This window comes from Cryptomeria japonica, chromosome 9 (genome assembly GCF_030272615.1).
Source record: "Cryptomeria japonica chromosome 9, Sugi_1.0, whole genome shotgun sequence".
Taxonomy (NCBI): domain Eukaryota; kingdom Viridiplantae; phylum Streptophyta; class Pinopsida; order Cupressales; family Cupressaceae; genus Cryptomeria; species Cryptomeria japonica.
The window spans coordinates 305,881,165-305,900,041 of NC_081413.1; the positions used below are offsets into that span (position 1 = coordinate 305,881,165).

At 35.8% G+C, this 18,877-nt stretch overlaps 1 protein-coding gene across 1 annotated transcript in view; it reads left to right on the forward strand.

The window, feature by feature from the left end:
• Nucleotides 1–236: 236 nt before the first annotated feature.
• The window catches only part of LOC131079596 (monosaccharide-sensing protein 2), a 44,219-nt gene continuing 25,578 nt past the window's right edge, over nt 237–18,877 (forward strand). The window contains exons 1-2 of the mRNA XM_058017593.2: nt 237–770; nt 1,571–2,131. Of these exons, the coding sequence (XP_057873576.2) occupies nt 686–770; nt 1,571–2,131 (646 nt within the window). The 5' untranslated portion in view covers nt 237–685. The remainder of the gene's footprint in view (nt 771–1,570; nt 2,132–18,877) is intronic.

The window sequence follows — 18,877 nt, forward strand, 5'->3', positions numbered from 1 at the left end:
TGAGTCTCCTTACGGTTGGCAAAAAATACTAATGAAGGACCTCCATCAAAAAAAAAAATTATCAATTATTTTATGTATTAATATTTATTATTGATTTATTTTTTAAAATCCACTTTTTAATTAACTAATGATTGTCAAACTTCAAGTAATAGATAGCGGTTTTATACTACACCCAAACCATTATGCTCACCTCTTATAACTGATTATTGGATTTATGTGAAATTTTTTTTGTGACCGCAATTTACTTCAGGTAGTACAGGGTCACAGAATGATTACATCACTGGAGCATCATAACTGGAATTACCCATCTCCAACAGTATCCGAATGTAATTTAGTTCACTGATGTAATTATTGAAATAAATTTGAGAAAACGAGTAAAAGAAATAATTAGAGAGTATCTGGGGAAAATTCATTGGGAGGAGAGTGTGATGAAGCAGACTGACACTATTTGCATTTGCGTGGGTTAGAATAATTAAATTGGTTAATGGGTGAGCTCAAGTGAGCTGTATGGTCTGAAATCTTTGACGGTGCTGTTTTTGTCGGGTTGTGTGGCAAGATTCAGCTTGTATCTTTTGGATGCATTTCTGGGGAAATCCTGCTGCAGCTTATTTGATTGCCACAGCTATCGGCTGTGGAAGGTGAGGACTGTTGGGCTTGGATTGGAAGCAACGATCTGTTAGTGAAAATGAAAGCCAGAGGAGCAGCGCTGGTTGCGGTTGCGGCCTCAATCGGGAACATGCTGCAAGGATGGGACAACGCCACTATAGCAGGTCAGTGTGATATATACATATACTGCTGCTTCTTTGCTTTTGGATTCGAACCTATGAGGATTTGGGATCAACAAAAGAGGGAATAAAGGGTTTTCTGCTTTATGATTGAAAATTCCAGATTCCAGAATATATATGTGTAAATTTGAGAAATCTAATTTTGAGTTGTCCAATTCGTTTGTTTAAGATGATGAGATGAGATGAGATGAGAGCGGATGTTTGAGTTGCTCTCTAGGCTAAATTTTAGTGTAGAATCCTATCATAGTACATTTGCTAGTTTAGAAGATTGATTGTGTCCTGTTCTCAGACAGATATCTTCAGGCTTTGTATGATCATCTTGGATTTAGGTTTCACTAGCTTATGACTGCAAACATTTGTTAGAAGGAAATGTGTTATAGGCTGAAATATATCATCAGTGGAGCACTGAATTTTATTTTTGGTGTAACATAGCTAGCTTTGCAATGTAATCTTTGTGGATGAACATTAGCTTTGTGATGTGCCGATGTGTCTGTTAATCTTTGTGGATTTGATTGATTCAGGAGCTGTACTGTATATTAAAAAAGAATTTGTTCTGGGGCACTTCAAGTTTTGTATGATTGTTTTGAATTTAGATTCATTAGCTTCTTACTGCAAACACATATTAGAAGGCAATGTGTTAGAGGCTGAAATGAATCATCCTTGGAGGACTGAATTTTCATTTTTGGTGTACCATAGCTAACTTTGGAATATAATCTTTGTGGATGAACATTAGCTTTGTGATGTGGCAATGTGTGTGCTAATCTTTGTTGATTTGATTGATTCAGGCGCTGTGCTGTATATTAAAAAAGAATTTGCTCTGGGCACTACTATGGAAGGCCTTGTTGTGGCTATGTCATTGATTGGGGCCACAATCTTTACCTCGTTCGCTGGAACAGTATCAGATTGGATTGGACGGCGGACCTTGTTGATCATATCATCTGTGCTGTACAGTGTAAGTGCACTGGTGATGTTTTGGTCTCCAAATGTGTATGTATTGCTTCTAGCCCGGCTCTTGGACGGCTTTGGGATTGGATTGGCCCTTACCCTTGTGCCGGCTTATATATCTGAGATTGCGCCTTCAGATACACGCGGAACATTGAATACTTTTCCACAGATGACTGGTTCCACTGGAATGTTCTTGTCATACTGTATGGTTTTCGGGATGTCATTGATGGAGAGCCCAAACTGGAGATTAATGTTGGCTGTCTTGTTCATTCCATCCATTGTGTATGTGGTTTTGACCATTTTTTACCTACCTGAGTCTCCAAGGTGGCTTGTTAGCAAAGGGCGAATGCGAGAGGCAAAGCAAGTGTTGCAGGAATTGCGGGGCAAGGAAGATGTATCAGGTATGTCATATTTGGTAGCAAATATTCATTTTTTTACATCTGCCCATCTTCTTATGCAATTCTATGTTAATTAATATGACCTATGTACCACCATATACGAACTCTGATGTACACGAATTAATAACTTATGAATCCCAATTGATATGGTGTAGCCTTGCTAGCTGCTTGCCTGAACAGATCATTACTGATCTTTTTAGTGTTATGGATTTTACTACTAATAATTGTAAATAATGATGAATCTAATGATTTTTTCAAAAAAATTGTAAATGGGGAATCAATATTTGTAATTTTTTTGTCAAAGTGACAGACAATAATCTTGTTCAGCCCCACTTATCTCTTGCTAACAATTCATGAATCATTGAGGCGGACAGCAACAATGATATGTGTGCAAATAGTATTAAGTTTTAACATTGTTCGTTTATATCCACATACATTCTTCACTGGAGGGGAAACAAGCAGAAAATTTCAGCATAGACAAAGGAAAGCTGTAATCTGTGTCTGCAATTCTTCTCATTATGTCCTGTATTGTCACATTAAATATCATTCTTTTGAATTATTTTTATTATTCCTTATTCGAGAAACATGTTGCCCTTTTAGGAAGCATTGTGAAGTTTATGGTAATTTTCTATGCTGATGAAAGATGGATGCAGTGAGATATTCTCATGGAGCTCTTTTGTGATCATACCTAAAGTTTAGAGCTTGCTTATTATCTTTGAAAAAATATTATCATTATATGCAAAACCTTGATGTTTGTTGAAAGATATAACTTGGGATCAACATAACTTATTTGAAGTTTGGCCTCCTTGCAGATTTTCCATGCATCCTTTACATTACCTCAGCTTTTGTTTTGAAAAATATAATTCTGATATTGACGTGATTTTGCTTGAAGCTGGTCCCCCTTACAGATTTTCCACACATCCTTTTGATGGAACAAACATACGAATAGACTGAACTAAAGAGCACTTTAGAGTGTGTGTTTAATCTGTTGTGCATATTTAACAACTTAAGGTGAATTTGTATCAAACTTGGAGCTCTCTAATTCGGGAACCTGATAGACAATAGAAAGATTTTTGCAAAAGAAAAATATGAATTAATTATAAGGCATTACATGCTTTCAAATCTTTGCCACTTTGGAATAAGCCTCGGGTAAGAGTCTCTAGGTTGATGTATTCACATCTTCCTCTCTGGTACAAAGACTCTTTAAAGGTGCTTGAATGCTTTGCGGGTAGCCCTTGCCTTGTGATCTCTACCAATATGCATGAGAGAGAAGGTCAGTTATAATAAAAGGTTACTCAAATGGCAATCATAGTTCTGGCTTAAAAATATATGCAGAGAATTTTTTGCTGTAGGTGGTCCATGCATCACCTGAAAAGCATAAAACTGCATAAAATTAAATCTTTACCCAAAATTTGGAGCAGCTTTTTACAGGAAGGAGAATTTTGAATCAACCCGATTGGAATCGATTCTCAAGGATGGGGGGAAATAGAGGAGTCCCAGTAATATTTTACAAAACTCCCCAGTTATGTAAGAAATGACTTACTAAAATTGTTTGTCTGTTTGATGGATTTGCATGGGTAAAAATCTCACAAATTTAAAAGCCTAATAATTTAGTTTGTTGTTTGTATTACAGCTAAATAAAAAGGTTGCTTGTAGATGTCAAAGAAAGGGACATGTGGTCCTCCTTTATTTAACGGTTCTTTATTAATTAACTTGGTCCTCAACGGAGATCATGAGTGGAAATACCATTTTCCTATTCACTCGCAACATTTGGAGATACTTATCTTTTGCTTCAATTTTGTTGCGTTGAAACTTGAGATAGAATCTTCAGATTTTTTTTGGTGTTGTATCTTTGGTGGACCAAATTAATACATTTCAATGATGTATGTCTCTTGGATATTATCAAAACAAACTTAATTTGCTTTAAGAAAATCAAGTAAAGAGTAATTTAGGCGATGACCAAGAAACCTCACGCAGTATTTACTAGCCTAAACTATCACTTCAGTTTAGAATATTAAGTGTTAAGATTCATTGTCTAAACTAAATTATCAACGGTTTGTAGGAGTGATGCCCTCATAAATACAAGCATTGGGACAATTTACTATGAAAAATGTTAATTCTTTGCCCTCAAAGATATGGAACATTTTTTTCAGTCTACGTTTCCATATTCTTCCCTAGAGATTTCTATACTCTTACAAGTACTTGATAGGTACCTCTGGGATTCTTCTATTATGTTGGGTACCTGTATTATTAAATGCTTATGACATTGATGTTATGGCTAATTTTGTTTATTTTGTCCACAATTTTTATTTTGTTTATACATTTTGTATATGTGCACCCAAACCCATAGTTACCAAACCCGGACAGATTGGCTCAAATGTGTCTAGACCCGGATTTTTTGGGCATGCTGGATTTGTCCAATTTAGTCTGGACTTCTCAATTCTGAATTTTAATTTTCTTTTCAGATTTGTGAACTTTTTGAACCTCTGGGACAATCAAATTTTTCAAATCTGGTAACAATGCCCAAACCATACTGTACCTAGGATCCACATAAAATGATGAACTCCATTGTTTGGACCCAATGCTGGTTACTTTGCAGATTTAGCAAAAGAAATAATATCTGTTCTACTCTTCAATGAAAGTAGCACATTAGAATCTTTGGGTGTTTATTTATTTGTCTTGCTGAGAAGTTTTTGTAGATTTTTGTAGGCCCCTTAGGCTTGAAAATTTTCTTTCCAAATTGCAAACCATATCCATTGTTTCATCAAAGAATATGTAGTTCTGTTCACTTGAAAGTACTATGGAAGTATGAAAATGGCATATGAACAGTCTTATTGGAACTACACTGCCATACCACAGTAGGAGATAACAAATCACACTTGTTGAAGTCAACTATTAGACTATTCCTTTTCTATCTTGGATAATTGGTCTTAAGTAGACCTTTACTAAAATGAGAAGCAATTAATTGCATATTCAAACTCTTGGGGTACAACATGAGATTGAAGATGCAACAAATGCTTGATAACATCATCATAGGTTCATTAGACATTTTATGACAATATAAGTGTCTAAAATGAAAATTGAATTATTTTAAACATCAATTTGGTTTTTTCCTCTTTTTAATCAACCTTGCATATATGACATCATTCGTAATACTTACATTCTGATTGGGAATCTGTGTTCCATCGACCTCATTAAATAATGTTTGACATCTAAAAATAGCATTTTTGGACCTCATAAGCTACTACCATGGGATTATAAATTGCAAATCGGTATCAAAGAGGAAGATTGTAGGAAAAACCAAGGACAAAGGAGGTTTTTGGTATAGATCCCAAGAACAATATAGGGGACAACACATCATTGTGTAATTGTCATGTCCCCTTTTTGAGAATCAAAATAATTTAATAATTTAATTTTTGTTGTGAAATATGGATCGAAGAATAATGATAGCGATTCTGGAAGACTGATTGCTGTGAGTTATTGATCGTCTCCATCATTGAATCCGGTTTAAATACAAGAGGAAAGGTTGCCTCCGTAGGCAGTTGCCACGTATGGACATGTCCCTACGGAGGCAACTGTTCATAACAATTAGTTTGTTTATGTTTAATTTCCAAACTGTATGCTCTGTTAATATATCACTCTCCAGATAATAACCGATTTACCATTAGTTAGATTCATGAGGGCTATATCTTAACACTCCCTCTTAGCAGGAGTGGATCTAAGTAATTTTCTTGGGAGCATATTCTGTCATGACTTCCAACACAATTCGGGACAACATTTAATATAGTCTTGTCATGACAATAAACTCAATATCATGATATCCGGCTTAGTCTGGGACAATCACTTAAGAAGTCAATCATGAGATGATCACATACTTTAGGATCAAGATATCCGGCACAGTCCGGGACAACAACTTAATGTAGTCAATCTTGACACTTGGTCAACTATTGTCAAGATCGTCACCTTGAAATAGTAACCTTAAACATAAGAAGATCGTCATCTTCTTGAACACAGTTAGAATATTGCAATATACATTTTATTTATTTATTCATGAACAAATTACACATGGTAGGAATTTCATCCTAATAATCTCAATTACAATCTAGTCATACGAAGTTTACTTCTGAAGTATTCTATCTTCAATCTTGCAAGTGGCTTGGTGAAGATATCAGCATTTTGTTCTTCAGTACTGATGTACACTAGTTTTATGACGCTTCGATCTACCATATCTCTTATGTAGTGATAAGGGATCTCAATATGTTTGGATCGATTGTGAAAAACTGGATTTACTGAGAGCTTGATACAACTCTGATTATCACAGTGAATTATTGTTGAATTCAGAGTTTTTCCAAATAATCCAAATAATAACTTTCTTAGCCATACCGCTTCACGAGCTCCCATGGAGGCTGCCATATATTTTGCTTCGGTGGAGCTTTGTGCAACTGCTGATTGTTTTCTGCTGAACCAAGATATCATAGCAAAACCAAGACTGAAGCAACACCCTGTAGTACTTTTACGGTCAATGGTACTTCCGGCCCAATCAGAATCAGAATATCCTTCAAGTTGAATCTCAACATTCCTCGTAAATATCTTAGAATGTGTTTAGCAGCCATTAGATGTATCTTCTTAGGTTCACACATGAAGTGACTTAATACATTTGTAGCATAGCAGATATCAGGACGAGTATTTACCAAATACATGAGTGAACCGACGATTTGTCTGTAGAGTGTGGGATTTGTAGGTTCTGAATCTTCTGCCTCAATTTTCAGCTTGTGCAAATTAGTTTCCATTGGTGTAGCTAATGGCTTACACTCCATCATCCCAAATCTAGTTAGAATATCTGTGGTGTACTTTCCTTGATTTAGGAAGATGTAGTTTTTCTTCTGCCATACTTCTAATCCCAGAAAATAATGTAGAAGCCCTAGATCCTTCATATCGAATTCTGCTGCCAGATCTTGCTTACATTTCTCAATGAGATTATCCTCTCATGTTATCAAAAGATCATCCACGTAAAGGACCAATATAATCATATGGCCATTTGAAGCCTTGAAGTAGATGTTGGGATCTGCTAGGTTCTTGGAGTACCCTAGTTTGGAGAGATAGTTGTCTATCCTTGCATACCAGGCCCTAGGTGCTTGTTTTAACCCATAGAGAGCTTTCTTTAGTTTACAAACATAGCAATTTTTATCACGTATGGTGAATCCTTCTGGTTGTTCTATATATACTTCTTCTTCAATTGAACCATTTAGGAAGGCAGTCTTTACATCCATTTGGTGAATTTTCCATCCTTTGGATGCTACAATTGCAATGATTGTTCTTACTGACGTATACCGGGCAATTGGGGCAAATGTCTCTTCATAATCAATTCCTGCTTTCTGAGAGAATCCCCTGGCCACAAAGCGAGCTTTATGTTTTTCAATGCTGCCATCAGATGCATATTTGATCTTGAATAACCACTTGGATGAGACAACTGATTTGTCTTTTGGTCTAGGCACTATATCCCAAACATCATTCTTTAGTATAGATTGATATTCTTCAACCATAGCATCTTTCCAACCCTGTTTTGATAAGGCTTCTCTGACATTTGTTGGTTCAGAATTTGTGAGTTCGGTTAAAGTGCAGCATAACATTTTAGAGTTCTTGTTCTCTTATTTTCTTTGGAAATTTCATTTGGTTCTACATTATTCTCTTCAATCATTTTCCTTGCCCATAGAGGTCTTTTCTTGTTATTGAGTGTTTCAATATTTTCATCAACAAGAGGTTCAGAAGCTCTTATGATGTCCTCCCTCTCAGTGTCTGAAGGTTTGGAATTTTCTATGATATTCTCCCTCTCAATCTCAGTTATGTGATCTTCTTCTTCTTTAGTAATGTTATCATCCTCAGGTTTTTTGAGTGTAGTGTTTTCTTCAAACTTTACATCTCTACTTATCTCAACAAATTTTTTCCCTGGAATGTAAATGCGATATCCTTTAGTATTTTCACTATAGCCAATGAAGATACCTCTTTTCCGGATGGTTCTAATTTTGTCCTCTTTTCTTTAGGAACATGTATATATACGGGACAGCCAAATATCCTTAAATGACTTAAGTCTGGTTTGTTCCCTGTAAAAGCTTCTTCAGGAGTTATGTTTTCTAGAACTGAGTGCGGACATCTGTTTTGAATGTAGACTGCTGTATTTGAAGCTTCTGCCCAGAATGAAGTGTGTAAGTCTTGGTCATGCATCATGGCTTTTGTTGCTTCAATTATGGTTCTGTTCTTTCTTTCTGCTACTCCATTCTGTTGTGGATTATATGGTACAGTATACTCCCTCTTAATCCCAACAGAATTACAAAAGTCTTTGAAGTTGTCAGATGTATATTCTCCCCCATTGTCGGATCTTAACACCTTAATTTTCTTCCCTGATTGGTTTTCTACTAGTGCCTTGAATTCTTTGAACTTAGATAGTACTTCATTTGAGTCTTTGCACTTTAGAAAATATATCCATGTTTTTCAAGAGTAGTCGTCAACAAAGATTATGTAGTATAAGGATCTAGTTAGGGATGGTGTTGACATTGGACCGCATAGGTCTGAGTGAATTAGTTCTAAAATAACTTTTGATTTGTGCTCGCTTGAGGGAAAAGAAACTTTCACATTCTTTCCCAAGGCACATCCTTTGCAAATGCCTGTGTGTTCAGATTTTAGTTGGGGCAGTCCTGAAGTAATCTTCTTTATGTTGGATAGAGCACTATATCTTAGGTGTCCTAATCTTTTGTGCCATAATTCATTATTATTTGAAACTTCAAGATTTAGTGCTTCCTTTTGATCACTGCATAGTTTGTATAGGCTACCATCTCTTGAACCTACTGTTATGGCATTTTTGATATTTGTATTTTTAGGCCAAAGTAGAACTTTATCTTCATTGAAGGTAACCCGATATCCTTGATCAGCTAGGCCTGAGATTGAGACTAGATTTCTTTTTATTCCAGGTACAAACAAAACATCCTTTAATTGTAGAGATACTCCATTTCTTAGTTTGATAGTACAGGTCCCAATTCCTTTCACAGGATATGTGGAGTTATCTCCAATAGTAACCTCTTCACTTGAGTGCCCGTTAAGTGTTTCAAACTGATTTCTGAATCCAGTTATATGCCTTGATGCTCCACTTTCTACGATCCAAGTGTTTTTATTTGTATTTATTTCGCTTGATAGGGCTAAGAAGAAAAGTGAGTTTTCTCCTTTGTCTTCGGCTAGACTAGCTTGTGTTTTCTTCCTTTCTGGACAATTCTTGTGAGTGTGCCCATATTTGTCGCATTTGTAACACTGAATTTTATACATATCTCTTTTCTGATGGTTTTTATTTCCTCTCTTCCTTTTGGAGAACTTTTTCTTTTTGTTGAAGGTATTTGTATTAAGTGCTTGGATTTCTCCTTCTTTATTTGTCACTAATCCTCTTGAGATTAGTCGAGATTCCTCTTGAATGCACTCATTCTTAAGTTGTTCAAATTTGGGTAAGGGGGGTGTTCTGCTAATACATTGAATGTAGGATTCCCATGAAATTGGTAATCCTCTTAGGGCTATGAGAGAGATTTCTTGATCATCTACCTCATTTCCAATAGTTTGTAATTGGTCTTTTACTTCAGATATCCTTGAAAAGTATGTAGATATTGTATCATCTTTATTCATCTTTATGTTTAAAAGTTGTTGTTTCAAGGTTAACATTCTGCTTGCATTGTTAACTTCATATGTATTTTTAATGGTTTTAAATACTTTATATGCTTTAGGCAGTCTGGCTATAGATGGAAGAATATGATCTTTGACTGAGTCAATAATTATTTTCTTTGCTTTATTATTACGCCTTTTCCAGGTAGATTTCTCTGGTTCATCATTTGGCATGTCTAGATTTTCTTCTATGTAAGACTCTAATTCTAGTTCTTCAAGAATGGCAATGATTCGTATCTTCCAAGAAACGAAGTTGGAGGCTCCTTTGAGTCTATCTTCCACTCTCATACTACTTGACATTTTGAATATTTTCTTAGTCGGATATATCCTCTGCGTATATAGCCTCTGCGTTGATTTGTTATTTACTTCCGATAAATGCTTATGAGTAATATGGCTGTCTAATTTATTCTCTTAATATGCTGGCTCTGATACCATGTTGTGAAATATGGATCGAAGAATAATGACAGCGATTTTGGAAGACTGATTGCCGTGAGTTATTGATCGTCTCCATCATTGAATCCGGTTTAAATACAAGAGGAAAGGTTGCCTCCGTAGGGACATGTCCATACGTGGCAGTTTACTTTTATAGAAACTTTGAGGGCAACTAAAATAATTTCCCCTTTTTTCTTTCTTTTTTTTTAATATTTCTTTTTGCACTCTAGTCACCACCTTGAACTTAATATTATATATCACTTTGAGAAGCTGTTTAATTTAATAAAAAAAAATTAGTTGTACTTTATTTATAAAATATAGTTATTTCGAGCAACTGAAAATTGTTAAGATATAGCCCTCATGAGTCTAACTAATGGTAAATCGGTTATTATCTGGAGAGTGATATATTAACAGAGCATACAGTTTGGAAATTAAACTTAAACAAACTAATTGTTATGAACGGTTGCCTCCGTAGGGACATGTCCATAATTGTTATAAATAAAGTACAACTAATTTTTTTTTATTAAATTAAACAGCTTCTCAAAGTGATATATAATATTAAGTTCAAGGTGGTGACTAGAGTGCAAAAAGAAATATTAAAAAAAAAGAAAGAAAAAAGGGGAAATTATTTTAGTTGCCCTCAAAGTTTCTATAAAAGTAGGAGTTTTTGAGAAGAGAAGGATTTTGGACATTTTACTTTTACAAATCCAGTTTGGATAGGTTGAACATGGTTCAATTTTTAGCTGAGGGAGGAGATCCCTTTGACAATCAATTTTGTGGACGAAAACCCACCTAGGTGATCGAGTGATTTGACTTGAAGATCACCATTGAGCTGAGTGATTTGTGCCCTATGTTGTTTTTGTAGAGATTTATTCTAAACATTGATACAACATTTCCAAGTTTGAAGTTTTAATTTATGCTCATGTTAATTTACTACTAGAATATCTACATATTGGCTGCTATTATGTTCATGTATTTCTGTTAATTTAAATGAGCAGAGAAAAGCATATAATAAACATAAAACAGAGAAAGAAAATAACACAAGGACATGAGACAACGAGATTTATGGTGGTTCACTGTAAAGGCTATTTCCACTCTCAACCAAGGAATCTATTTATACATTTATGTTCAGGTGTGAAATGAAGAGTCTGGAGAAGGCGAATGGTCATGTGATCGTTGGGCTTCACATTCCCAATAATTTCCAAGTGGAATCTTCCAATTAGGATATTGTTTATTTACTAGCAAATATATTAATATGATGAAATTTTGCTTGCTTCATGAGCCGATTATGTGGTTTTTGGATTGAATAAAGCATTGAGATTCCATTGTACTCCAATTATATAGTCCATGCATAAGATCAAACACAAACTATCTAGAATGTCCTTCTTGAGACCTAGGGTTAGCTGTTTATTATTGCATAAAAAGAAAACACGGGGAATTTTGGGAATACAACTTGCCAATTATATTTTTAGTTCAACAATTTAGTATTTGAAACTCATTGACATCCACCTTAGATCAGACATCCCAACAAAATGCAAGATCATACTCAACAGAATCAGATTTCTCAGAAGCAAACATAACTCAACAATTCAAGAAATGTCATATGGTGGTTACTCTTAGAATATTACACACCTAACTTATTGGAACAACAAGGAGATCTGAAATTGATATAAATCTTACAGCAACTCTAATATATGTAGCGATGAAGCTCTTCCATGAGTGGATCTGCAGATCTGAGGTGTGAAACCCTCAGAAAATAGTGTAACATGCTTAAACGAAATAAAGCAAAATAAACTACAACTTTGCAACTTTTAACAGAAAGGAAAGAAACACTACTAGTATTACATGATTTTGTTATCCACACTAATCCTTATATGGGGTTTGTTCAATCATTCTCATAAATCATTTCATAAGTTAACAGAGAATACAACTAAACCCCTAGGTTATGAGAGGTAAATGGCTTAAGAGCCGCCAGCTACCCATATGATCTTTAAGTTTGAATGAACATTATGCATGACATGTCTTTGCTTTCATTGCAATGTTTGAGTGCATCTTTTTTGTAATTGGAATGCTAACTGCATTATGGGTTCCCCTGTTTTGCTCTTACCCATTTTCCTTCCTAAACTAGGGTTTTAGTTTTCAACACGTGCTAGAGAAGGTTAATCTCAAATTGAATGATCAGCCTCACTGCTGTAATATTTTTCAGATTTGGATAATTCTGAGACAGTTCAAAACAAGAAGGTTAATTCTTCATAATACAAGTCTTTTTGGTACGCATACCCTCTAATCTGAGCAGTATTATTTTGCATATTCAGATAGTTAGGCATTTATGCCTTTCTTACACATTTTCAAAATAAGAAACTAAACCAACCTTATTGTGCTTTCTCAATATATATCTTATTTACTGTCAAAAGAATTGTTCTCAACTGTTATAAATAAACACAATGCATCATACAGTTCCAGCTGTCAAGGGTTTTTATTCTATTTTTTATTTTTAAAACCAAACCCTATGTATGCTGCTACAACTGCACTATATGTTTGTAGTCATATTGACCTTTTCAAAATTCATTTGAATACATTAATAAAATGAGTGTATCTCCTATGGATTATAAGGGTTTACACAGTCCAAACACAACAACACTGGAAATGCAATACACAGTCATTCTGAGTGTGCACAGCCATGGCTATGTGTTAACATGTTGTGTATACACAGTCATGGCTGTGTGTTAACATTTTGTGCATATAATTTTTTTTTTTGTCTACAAGAAGGAAAACACAGCTTATACAAATATTTCCTTGTGTTCTTCTATTTCCTACACACAAGAAATTATACCACAACCATTCTCCATTTCCAAATAAAAAATGATTTCCAAACTATTCTGCATAGTTAACATGTTGTGTATACACAATCATGGCTGTGTGTTAACATTTTGTGCATATAATTTATTTTCTTTTTGTCTACAAGAAGGAAAACACAACTTATACAAATATTTCCTACACACAAGAAATTATACCACAACCATTCTCCATTTCCAAACTATTCTACATATTCCTTATACGTTTTTCTTAAGCTAATCCTTCCTTATTTCAAATTGAGGAAGAAGAATAATGCTTGCACAAATTTATTAAGTTTTCACAGAAAGCATAACTTGGAAAAATGAAGAGAGAAACGTCTCGGTATGGCTTCCTACACAACGCCTAGACTTTGGAAATCTCTGAGCCTTCCCGAATGTATAGCTTTTGTATTTTCTTTTGCAGAAAAATGAACTTCAAGTGAGTAGAATGTCCATCGCTACTTCCAGGAAAAGCCTATATACTCCACAATATGAATTCCTATTTCCATTTCGCCCTAATTTCCACAAGATTGATCATGCCAAAGTGCTGTCAAGCTCCTCACACAAGTATCACGCCCAAAGTGTTCGTCTTCTAGAAGAAGATACCAGTCACGCGAAAAGCCTTCTTTGCCTTTTGAAGTTTCTAGAAGAGTCGATTTCTTATTCCTTCGACTTTATCATTTTACTAAGTATGAATCTCAATATCTACTAAAATATATGTTGTGGTTTTACTCATATTATGTCCGATAAGTATATTAAAAAGACATTGAAATCAACATTCGAATTTTCTGAAATTTGATACCTTTGCTTTGTGCCACTATATGCTTTAGCGACTTAAGAATGATTTAAGGTAAACTAATTTAAATATTAAAGTCCCCTTTTATATATTTAACTTTATTAAAATAACCATAATAGAATCGACTAATGCATTGCACAAGAGGACCTTATGTTGAAAGAACATTAATATAATATATATGAATTTATATATCCTATGTATACATGTCTATGGGAGCACGCATACGGTCATATTGACCATGGTACTGATTACCTACATATATATATATATATATATATATATATCAAACATGAGCCAATGCAATTTTTAATTCAATTATTAATAAAAATAATAATAATAATAATAATAATAATAACAAACTAACTTGGAAACCAATCAATGACTTAGAGTCGTGAAACTCTAAAACCCCTATACAAACCAAATTAGGGCTACCTGATGCGACAGGCTGACGAAAAACATGGTCAACATGAGACGACCTGACTCACTTATGGTTAGGGTATCCAGATGGCATGAATTCTCTCTCTCCTTACCTCCCGACTTGATGATATTTCCCCTCCCTTCTCGGAGGATGATGAACTCCTGCACACACTTGGCCAATTCAACTAGTTAGCCTGAAATCTTGTCATAACTCTGACATTTCCAAATATCATTAACAAAGTAAAACATCTTAATGTCATAATGTTAACTATCAAAACATCAATCTAACAATTATGAGTCATCAATTCATTGTTCTGAGCATAATTAACATCATTCAATTATACATAAATATCTAGGGCATCCTCATTCAATTAAAACATGAACATCTAGGGTACGTTCATTCAATTGAAACATGAAACATGAAACATTTATGTCACGACTAAACATCTCGCAAATAGAGCATAGAACAACTAGGGCACACATATAACATGACGTAACTATAGCATATAAACAACTAGGGCACAAGTGGGATGTAACAAATAGCTCCTGACCACCCCCAATATTTGTTGCAGTTAATAGTCTTCAAGTGTAGTGCACCTTTCAGCCTTGTCACCTTATATGCCTAGGCCTCACAACACATTATTGTAGGGTTAAAGATCATCCAATACTCGGTGTAGCTTGCTGCTGGTCCCCAAAAATTGCCAATTCTTTGAAAACTCCAAACCCTAATCTGATAGGGTGTGCTAAAGTGGTGTTGCCTTTGTTGCCAATTGTCTCTGCCTACTATAGACCTTGATATATGCCCAACGCTCCTGTTTGATGATCTGCAACACAACTAGAAGTGCACAGATGATTGGAGTGGTGTGATCCAATGCCCAGTTATCATCTAGGTGCAGTCCTCTTGAATGGCGGCTGTTTGTGAACAATGCTGGTTTGTGTTAAGCATTGAAAGAAGGATTAAGATTGCAAATATTGATAGGAAAATTGATGAAGCAGGGTTAGGGTATGTGTCCTAACCTTGCAGAATGGTTGAGGATTTCGTCCGAGCTCTCCTATTTGGAAAATCTCCCAAATTACTATCAAACTTCCAGATAATTGAGCCCAACATCCAAAAATACCTTTATACTTGCTTGCAAAATGGTGCTAGGGATCATCTAGGCCAACAACAATAACAAATTATTACTTTGATTTTATATACTTTTGTTTTCCTAAAGGGAGTCAACCCAAAATTAGGCACCCAAAAAGAATTTCAAATATTTATTTTATTTATTTAAAACTTGTAAGTGATGTTTAAAAACTCTGTTAAAAGAGAAGTTGGGCCGACCAAGCTTAGAGTGGGATCGTGACAGTCCTCCTGTCCCAAAATCGTTTGCCTCAAGCAGTTTCAGATTTGGATGCCAAAAATTTCCATTCCTTCCCAAGTAGCGTCCTCTAGGGGCAAATTCTTCCACTTGATCAAATGCTTTGGAATAACTTTGCTTCTTAGCTTCTTCTCCATCACATTCAAAATGGCTTCAGGTTAACAAGAATCAACTTTCCTTCATCATCAAGTGGTGGCAGCTCAAGTGAAGGGGTGACATGTTGGCCATGAGCTTTCTTGAGACATGAGACATGAAAAACATTATGTTATCTGCTGTTGACTGGAAGTTCCAGCTTATGTGCAACCTCGACAATCCTCCCTCAACACCTTGTAGGGCCCATAAAATCATGGTTTCAACTTCTTAGCTCCGCTGCCTTTGAGAGAAGATGCCCTATAGGGCTGCGATTTCAAAAATACCATGTCTCCAACCTCAAAAACCCTCTTTGTTCGGTGCCGATCAACATACATCTTCTGCTGGTTTTGGGCCTAGTGTAAATTTTCTTTAAGAGCATTCAAGATGTCCATACTCTGCTACACCACATCCCTTGCCCTCAGAACTCTACTATCTATAAGGATCAAGTCCATGAATAAAGCAGCCTCATATCCATAAAGTGCTTTGAAAGGGACCATACATATTGACATGTGATGTGTGGTGTTGCAGCAATACTCCCGAAGGTGTAGCCAGTTGATCCATGTTGTTGCTTCCCTATTACATATTTCCTCAAGTAGCATTCTATCCATTTGCTCACAATTTCAGTTTGCCCATCAGTTAGTGGATGGTAGCTAGTGCTTTGGCTTAGTTTTGTACCTGTCAAATGAAAGAGCTCTTGCCAAAACAAGCTGATAATTCTTTGGCAAACCATGAAGTCTAAAAACCCTCTTAAAAACAGATCAACAACTTGTACAGCCTTGTACTTTGAAGAAATTGCATGAAAATGAGCATATTTAGTGAGCCTATCAACCACCACATAGATACAATCCTTATCTTGCACCTTTGGCAACCTTGTACTGAAATGCATAGATATGCTTTCCCATTTCTGATTTGGGATGGGTAGGGCTGCAACAAACCAGGTGGAGAAACATGCTCTATTTTGTTTTGTTGACAAGCCAAACACTTCCTAACATGCTTCATCACATCACTTTTGAGCCCTTCCATGAAAAACGTTCCCGTGCTTGTATGTCTTATAGAAACCCAGTTGACCAGCAAGTGGTGTGTCATGACATGCCCTTAAAATTCTTTCTTTCACCTTTGATTTTGGTACAAGATACACACGATCTTTATAAAGGATGAGCTTATCAACCATCTTGAACCTATCATTTGGCAACTTCCCCTCCAAAATGTCATTAGCAACTGAATTCTTAGCATACTCAGCCATTATTGAAACCTTCAAATCAGCAGATATATCAATTATAGAGCGTAAATTAGGTTTCCTAGAGAGTGCATCAGCCACCACATTATTTTCCCCCTTAACAAACTCGATGTTGAATCATAGGCTTGAAGTTTGCCTACCCATATTTGCTGTCTATCATTCAAATTTTTTTGATTGAGGAAGAATTTCAAGCTATTATGGTCCGTTTTCATCACAAAACTCCCACAAACCAAGTACTGTTTGAATTCGGTGAGGGCATGCATGATAGCCAACATCTCCTTGTTGTTACAATGGAGAAGGTCGTCATCGTCTCCTTGAGCTTCTTATTCTCAAATGCTATGGGGTGTCTAATTTGCATCAAGACTGCTTGAACCGTCTCCTAAAGCATCACATTCTAAAACAAAAGGAAGTGAGAAGTCTGAAATAGCCAAAACAGGGCGTGAACTCATTACCTCCTTAAGTTTATCAAAAGCTTATTGTGTTGCTGAACTCCAAGAGAATGCCCCCTTCTTCAAATTGGTCAATGGAGGTGCAAATTGTGAGAAACCTTTCACAAACCTCCTATAGTAGCTGCAAAGTCCCACAAACCCTCTCAAAGGTGTCAAATTCCTTGGTCTAGGCCAATTCTGTATTGCCTTGATCTTTTCCTCATCCATGCTAACCCCTTGGGCACTAATCTTGAATCCCAAATATAAAATTTCAGTCAATCCAAACTCACATTTGGATACCTTGGTGTAGAAAGAATGCTGCTCAAGTATGCCAAGCACCTCATCTATATGCTTCAGCTCCCATGTCTACTATAAACTAAAATGTCATCAAAGAAAACCAATACAATTTTCCTCAATTGTAGAATGAATATCCTTTTCATGCATGATTCAAAAGTGGCAGTTGCATTGGTCAATTCAAATGGCATGGCCAAAAACTCATAATGCCCATAGTTACATTTGAAGGCTGTTTTGTGCACATCCTCATCTCTAACCCTTGTTTGATGGTACCCCTATCATAGTTCAATTTTGGAGAAATACATTTCTTTGTAAAGCTTATCAATCAATTCATTGATCCTAGGTATGGGGTAGCGGTTTTTGATTGTCCTTTTGTTGAGGGCTCTATAATCAATGCACATCCTCATTGTCCCATCGTTATTCTTAACCAATACCATAGATGAAGCAAATGGGCTGGAACTAGGCCGTATGTGTCCCATATTTAGTAGCTCCTTAATTGCCTTTTCAATCTGCTCCTTGTATCTACTAGGATGACGTTATGGAGTCATGATGACTGGTTTTGCTCTCTCCCCAAGCTCAATCACATGCTGGAAACCTCTATCTAGTGGTATATCATGTCAAATGTCATCGAAGACCCTACTATGGTTGTCCAAAATGGATTGAATATCAACGTGGTAGGATCTCCCGTCCTTGGAGGGACTCATATCTGTAACCAATCACACAACTGCCCATGCCACCTGGTCTTTATGAAAAACTCTCTCCATCCTCTTGCTGAAACCATCATGGATATCCCATTAGAAAGGCCACGAAGAACTACCTCCTTCCCATTAGATTTGAAGTTCAACTCCATAGTTTGATAACTTTGTGTATATTTGCCAAGTGAGTGTAGCCATTGCATGCCTAAGACCAACGATTCCAATAGCATAGAAATCATCTCGCATCTTGTATCCCTTTAAAGTCAACTCCATTTGTCGAATCTTATGGTTGTAGGGAAGAGTACACACATTTACCATTGTAACATTAAACCCTTCAAAGTTTTCAATTTTCAAACCCATTTTAGTTGCTAGCCCTTCGCCAATGAAATTGTGTGTGGCTCCACTATCAATAAGAATTGTCACCC